Raw genomic sequence first — 7,514 nt, forward strand, 5'->3', positions numbered from 1 at the left:
CCCCCAGACCTCACTGAATCTGTGACCCTCCTACAGGCTCACTCCAGGGGTGGGGGATTTGGGGCACAGGTCTCCCCTTTCTCATTTCTCTGGCCCAGGTCCTCTGGTTTCATCCCAGCCCCCAGGAAATATAGCCTTCCCCCCCATGAAGCCACCCACCCCAAAAGGGTCTTTGGCTTCTCCTGGGTGGGCAGGGGGTTGTTCCAATTCCTAACCCTTTAAAGGGCCCGCCCCCAGCCAGCCTTCCAGAGTCTGTGAATTATCTATCTGCAACCAACACACACAGTGGTGTCTCCACCCCAGAGGACAGCCTCAGCGCCAGGCTCTCCAGCAACACAAGGGCCCAATGGAGGCAGCGGTGGGGGATCCCAGACATTAAACACAGGCAAAGAGGGAAGGCCTCTGATGGAGGGGCCAGGCCGCCCTGCAGCCACCCGCCAGACTAAAGCTAGATGGGGGAACCCTACCCTAGCCTCTGGGGATCCCATCCCCAGGGACAAGGGCGGAAGGGCAGACCCTTCCCCACCGTTCCAGGACAGACAAAGGTGGCAGCTGCCTGGGGTCTGCGCAGGGTTGTTCAGGAAAGGAGGGTGCTCAGGTGAAGGAGAGGTCCGCAGTCGTGGGGGGACGCTGACGGCCTCGGGGCAATCAGGGGTCGGTGGGGGACACGGTGGGGCTGGTGCTGCCCGGCTCGTTGAAGCGGCAGCGCGGGTAAGTGTCTGCCCGGTCCCAGGGCAGGAGGGGCCGCCCCCACCCCCGGCTCACCACCCGGAGGCGGCGGTAGCAGCAGCAGCAACAGCAACAGGATCCGCAGCGCGGGGACCGGCGCAGCCATGGCTGGGCGGACGGACGGGCGGACGGACGGACGGACGCGAGCGCGGGGCGCGGTGCCGCCACTGCCTCAGCGATCCGCGCGGCCGCCCCCTCCCTCGCCCCGCCCAGCCCCGGCCCGGACGGTTCCCGGAACCCCCGCCCGGGAAAGGAGGAGGGGGAGGGAGAGGAGGGGGAGAGGGAGGGGGAGGGGGGGAGGAGGAGGAGAAGGAGGAGGAGGAGGGAGGAGGAGGGAGGAGGAGGGAGGAGGAGGGAGGAGGAGGGAGGAGGAGGGAAGGAAGCGAATGCCTTCCCAGCCTCGGGGCCAGCTCCGCGCCCAGGGTCTGCGTGAAAACTTGGACCGTTCCCGGACCGGATGCTTGGGGGCTAGGGGCGGCCCACAGCTCTCAGGCCGGGAGGGCGTCCCCGGGAATATGCACCCTAACTCTGAGCGCCTACTGTGTGGGCGGTGGGGGGCAGCCACAGCCATCCCTCCCAGCCGCGGTCCCAGCGGAGCCTCACTTGCCCGAGGACTAAGTGAGGCGGTGCGAGGACAGTGCCCAGCGCAGACCTTGGCACTCAGTAGACACTCCACAAATGCCGGTTCCCTTCTGCAAGCCCAGTCACCACCTCAGAGGACACGCGATCTCCTGCCCCCTGGGACTGATACCCTCATCCCAAGGTGATCCCCAGCCTCAGCCCTGGCAGGCTCAGCGCTGGCGCAGTGGGCCAGGACTGAGCTAGAAACTGGCAGCTCCCAGGGCACAGCCAGGTCAACTTCCCGCACAGGGCTCTGCCCCCTCACTGCGGGGCAGGGGTCCAGGCAGAATCAGGGATGTTGAGTCGTTCTTCCTTTTATGCCCAGAGTTCCTGACCCACCCCCACTCTGCACCTGGCACAATCAGAACATTTCACTCAAGACAGAAAACACGAAATGTCACGCTAATGAGGCACCCAGGCCGGGTTGTGCACCCTGTGTGCCACCATATATTTCTCACCTAAAGGTGGGGGCATCGCTGTAGACGAAGAGGAACCGAAAGGGACAATCTGGGATGTTCCCAGCAGTTTCCCAGGCTAGGGTGTTAGAACCGGGAGAGGAAGGCCTGGGTCTCCAATAAGCCCCCATCACCTCCTGGCCAAGAAGGGCTTAAGACTCACCGTGCTCAGCACACATGTGGGGCGCAGGGATATGACTGTCCCCAGGCAGGATGCCCTCTGGGAGAGTCTTAGTATGGGACTGGAGTCACATCCTCCCTGACAGCCCAGCCTTGTTATCCCACCTCTGCCTCTTGAGCTCCACTCTCCAAAGCTGGGTGCAGCCCAGGTCTCCCTTCTGCAGAATGGACACTGCATGCCCCTCATGTCCAGCTCTAGAGCCATCCTGTGTTCCACACCCTGGGTGCCCAACCCTCTGCCTCCCTAAAGGTTGCTCATTCCACTCTGCACCATTCACAAGCTTGGTTTCTTTTCCCTTGGTTTTCCACTCCCTGCCCTCTAGCCAAGCTCCTAAGAGTTGTCCTAAGCCTGGGCAGCATAAGGAGACCCCGTATCTACAGAAAATTTTTAAATTAGCTGGGTATGGTGGCACGTACCTGTGGTCTCAGCTACTTGGGAGGCTGAGGTGGAGGATCATTTGAGCCCAGGAGATGAAGGTTGCAGTGAGTTATGATTGCGACACTGCACTCCAGTCTGGGCAACAGAGCAAAACCCTGTCTCCGAAAAAGAAAAACAAGGCTGGGCGCGGTGGCTCACGCCTGTAATCCCAGCACTTTGGGAGGCAGAGGCGGGCAGATACCTGAGGTTGGGAGTTTGAGACCAGCCTGGCCAACATGGAGAAGCCCCTTCTCTGCTAAAAATACAAAATTAGCCGGGCATGGTGGTGCATGCCTGTAATCCCAGCCACTCGGGAGACTGAGGCAGGAGAACTGCTTGAACTCAGGAGGCAGAGGCAGAGGTTGTGGTGAGCCGAGATCACACCACTGCACTCCAGCCTGGGTGACAGAGCGAGACTCCATCTCAAAAAAAAAAAGGAAAAAAAAAAAATTGTCCTTTCCCACCTCCCATGCCTTCCTTTGGCTTCTCTACTCTGCTGCCCCTACCCCCAGATCCTTTAGGGGCCTCTCACCTGGCTTCCTCCCTGCCTTTTTAGTCTTTGGCTCTCACACACCCTCTTATCTGCCCACAGCTCATGGTTGAGCTTGGTGGGTGTTTTGGGCCCCACCCAGGGCTGTGCATGGGCAAGAGAGTGGAGGCTAGGATCACCCCAGTAGCTCGGAAATTGCAACCATGCATCTCACAGGCATATGCCCAGGTGTGCAGGCATTTTCTGTGGGTCAGGCTTACAAAGCCTGGAAATACAAGTTGCCTGGGGAAAGTGACCCCTCCAAGGCAGAAACCAAACTTGGCCCAGATGCTGTACCAAGGCTAGGTAGCTCTGTAAACAGCACTTTTTTTTTTTTTTTTTTTTTTTTTTCTGGAGACAGGGTCTCACTCTGTCACCCAGGCTGGAGTACAGTCACGGCTCACTGCAGCCTCAGTTTTCCCAGGAAACTGGGGTGATCCTCCCACCTCACCCTTCGGAGTAACTGGGACCACAGATGCACACCATCACATCCAGATAATTTTTGTATTTTTTGTCGAAATGGGGTTTTGCCATGTTTCCCAGGCTGGTCTCAAACTCCTGGGCTCAAGCAGTCTGCCCGCCTCAGCCTCCCAAAGTGCAAGAGCACTTTTATTAAACTCTCCTCAAATACCCAGTTTGATAAGAATGACTGTTTTCTGCTGGGACCTTGGTTACAGTTTGTAGGTGAGAACTTTGCATCAGGCTGTTGGGGCAAAGCAACACCGATTGATGCTTGTAAAGCCCAGGGTGAGAGTGACCAGTGAGGATGAGGCCATCAGCCCAGCCCCAGGACTGACCGCAGGGCTAGGATGGGTGAGTTCTACAGTAGAACACTTGCCATTCTTCTTCATTCAGCACCTGGTCCCCTTTCCTCCACATCAGAGGAGGAACATTCTAGATATTATCTTTTTCAGATTCCTTTGCCCCAGGGCAAGTGCTTTTGCCCTAGCCCCAACCAATCAGACGTAGCCTCCCTGGAGTCAGTCAGGGGCACTGGTGCCGGCTTTGATGGAGGGCTGCAGCAGTCCTGGCAGCAACATGAGTCTGCACCTGTGGGGAGGGCTGTGTGAGTCACAAAGGCCGCTGCTTCCCCCTGGTGGCAGGAGAGTCAGTTTCCTCCAAATGATAGAGAAATTCTCACCAGGGCCAGGCACAGTGATGACTCATGCCTGTAATCCCAGCACTTTGGGAGGCAGAGGTAGGCAGATACCTCTTGAGCGCAGGAGTTCGAGACCAGCCTGGGCAACATGACGAAACCCTGTCTCTACAAAAAATACAAAAATTAGCTGGGCGTGGTGATGCACACCTGTAGTCCCAGTTACAAGGGAGGATTGCTTGAGCCCAGGAGGCAGAGGTTGCAGTGAGCTAAGATTGCACCACTGCACTCCAGCTTGGGCAACAGAGCAAGACTCTGTCTCAAAAAGGGAAAAAAGGCCGGGCGCGGTGGCTCAAGCCTGTAATCCCAGCACTTTGGGAGGCCGAGACGGGCGGATCACGAGGTCAGGAGATCGAGACCATCCTGGCGAACACGGTGAAACCCCATCTCTATTAAAAAATACAAAAAAAACTAGCCGGGCGAGGTGGCGGGCGCCTGTAGTCCCAGCTACTTGGGAGGCTGAGGCAGGAGAATGGCATAGACCCGGGAGGCGGAGCTTGCAGTGAGCTGAGATCCGGCCACTGCACTCCAGCCCGGGCGACAGAGCGAGACTCTGTCTCAAAAAAAAAAAAAAAAAAAGGGAAAAAAAAAAAACACCTTAGAAAAAAAAAGAAAATGTCTGGACGAGGTGGCTCAAGCCTGTAATCCCAGCACTCTGGGAGGCCGAGGCAGGTGGATAACCTGAGGTCAGGAGTTCAAAACTAGCCTGGCCAACATGGCGAAACCCCATCTCTACTAAACATACAAAAAAAAATTAGCCAGGCATAGCGACATGCACCTATAATCCCAACTACTCAGGAGGCTGAGGTGGGAGAATCACTTGAACCCAGGAGGCAGAGGTTTCAGTGAGCCAAGATCGCACCACTGCACTCCAGCCTGGGCGACAGAGACTCAGAGGCCAGTCAAAAGTCCCAGGGTGGGGCCGGGCGCGGTGGCTCACGCCTGTAATCCCAGCACTTTGGGAGGCCGAGGCGGGCGGATCACAAGGTCAGGAGATCGAGACCACGGTGAAACCCCGTCTCTACTAAAAATACAAAAAATTAGCCAGGCGCGGTTGTGGGCGCCTGTAGTCCCAGCTACTCGGGAGGCTGAGGCAGGAGAATGGCGTGAACCCGGGAGGCAGAGCTTGCAGTGAGCCGAGATCGCGCCACTCTGCACTCCAGCCTGGGCGACAGAGCGAGACTCCGTCTCAAAAAAAAAAAAAAAAAAAAAAAAAGTCCCAGGGGGGCCCAGATGCTGTGACTCACACCTGTAATCCCAGCACTTTGGGAGCCCCAGGTAGGAGGATCATTTGAGCCTAGGAGTCCAAGATCAACCTGGTCAGGTTGGGTGCAGCGACTCATGCCTGTAATCCCAGCACTTTGGGAGGCCTAGGCAGGTGGATCTCTTGAGCCCAGGAGTTCGATTCCAGCTTGGGCAACATGGCAAAACTCTGTCTCTACAAAAAAAAAAAAAAAATAGCCAAGTGTGGTGGTGTGAACCTGTAGTCCCAGCTACTCAGGAGGCTGAGGTGGGAGGATCTCTTGAGCTGAGGAGGTCAAGGCTGCAATGAGCTGTGATTGCACCACTGCACTCCAGCCTAGGTGACAAAGCAAGACTCTGTCTCTTGAAAAATCAAAATAAAACAAAAACAAACAAACAGACAAAAAAACAAGTCCGGTGGGGGCCAACTGTATTTCTGACTGGGCTGACTATAAATTAGGGGTTCTTACAACCCCCTCCTCAGGTTCTGTGCTTCACCTGAGTAGCTCACAGAGTTCATGAGAATACTTTACTTATATTTACTGGTTTATTATAAAGGAAGAAAAGGATGTAACTGAGGAGTAGCCTGTTGCTGTTTTTCTCAGCGCTCCCCTAACCACAGAAGGAACAACTGTTAAATAAAAATTAAGGGAGCCATTGTTTGGACTGAACTCCTGCAGTAGGCCCCAGCAAACCAGACCAAATCAAAATGGAGTCACTCATGCTAAATGCCGCAAACTGAAACTTTATCTTTTATTTGAGACAAGGTCTTGCTCCATCACCCAGGCTGGAGTCTAGTGGCATGACCAGAGCTCACTGTAGCCTTGACTTCCCCTTGCTCAGGTGATTCTCCTGCCCCAGCCTCCTGAGTAACTAGGACTCCAGGTACACACCACCATGACCATCTACTTTTTTGTATTTTTTGTAGAGGTGGAGTTTTGCCATGTCACCAAGGCTGGTCTCGACCTCCTAGATTCAAGTGAACTCCCAGAGTCAAGCAATCTGCCTGTCCCGGCCTCCCAAAGTTCTGGGAGTACAGACTTGAGCCACTGTACCTGGCCAAACTGAAGGTTTTTTGTTGTTTTTTTTTTAGACTGAGTCTCCCTGTGTCACCCAGGATGCAGTGTAGTGGCAGTGGCGCGATCTCAGCTCACCACAACCTCTGCCTCCCGGGTTCAAGCGAATCTCCTGCCCCAGCCTCTTCAGTAGCTGGGATTACAGGCGCCTGCCACCACACCCGGCTAATTTTTGTATTTTTAGTAGAGGCAGGGTTTCACTGTGTTGGCCAGGCTGGTCTCAAACTCTTGACCTCAGGTGATCCGCCCGCCTCGGCCTCCCAAAGTGCTGGGATTATAGGCATTAGCCACTGTGCCTGGCCCAAACTGAAACTTTAAGAAAGCAGGCCAGGCACAGTGGCTCAGGCCTGTAATCCCAGCACTTTGGGAGGCTGAGGCAGGCCTATCACAAGGCCAGGAGATCGAGACCATCCTGGCTAATACAGTGAAAACCTGTCCCTACTAAAAATGCAAAAAAATTAGCCGGGTGTGGTGGTGGGTGCCTGTAGTCCCAGCTACTTGGGAGGCTGAGGCAGAAGAATGGTGTGAACCCGTGAGGTGGAAGTTGCAGTGAGCCAACATCATGCCATTGCACTCCAGCCTGGGCAACAAGAGCTAAACTCCATCAAGAAAGAAAGAAAGAAAGAAAGAGAGAAAGAGAGAGAGAAAGAGAGAGAGAGAGAGAGAGAAAGAAAGAGAAAGAAAGAAGGAAAGAAGGAAAGAAAACAGATCTCAAAATAGACCAGTTTTTTCCTGAAAACCAGTTTACCTGAGCCAGTGTAATAAGGAAGTGATAGCAACAGAAGGCAGCCAAATGCCTAGTCAAAGAGGAGTGGGTTCCCAGTGAAACCTCACCTCCAAGCTGAAGACAGTTTAAAGCCTGAAAGCCAAGCTACAAATTAAATCCTCAGACCAGATTGAGAATGTGTCTTCCCATTTGTCGTGCTTTCCTCTGATTGATTCCTATCCTTCACCTATTTTACACAGACCTACCCTTTCGCAATTGGTTTTCTACACTGTCGTGCCCACCTTTGAGTGGTGTCTTCACTTTAACCTTTTTTGCAGACTCACAAACCAATCATCATGCACTCCCCATTCTGAGTCCATAAAAGGCCCCAGACCCAGCCAC

At 54.8% G+C, this 7,514-nt stretch overlaps 1 protein-coding gene across 2 annotated transcripts in view; it reads right to left on the reverse strand.

The window, feature by feature from the left end:
* The window catches only part of LOC105480408 (shisa family member 5), a 39,335-nt gene extending 38,427 nt beyond the window's left edge, over positions 1–908 (reverse strand). For both annotated transcript variants that reach the window (XR_986456.3, XM_011739228.2), the window contains exon 1: positions 766–908. Coding sequence is in view for 1 of the 2 variants with exons in the window: in XM_011739228.2 (XP_011737530.1) it covers positions 766–835 (70 nt within the window). In the remaining variant the exon portion in view is untranslated. The remainder of the gene's footprint in view (positions 1–765) is intronic.
* Positions 909–7,514: the final 6,606 nt, after the last annotated feature.

This window comes from Macaca nemestrina, chromosome 2, assembly GCF_043159975.1.
Source record: "Macaca nemestrina isolate mMacNem1 chromosome 2, mMacNem.hap1, whole genome shotgun sequence".
NCBI lineage: Eukaryota > Metazoa > Chordata > Mammalia > Primates > Cercopithecidae > Macaca > Macaca nemestrina.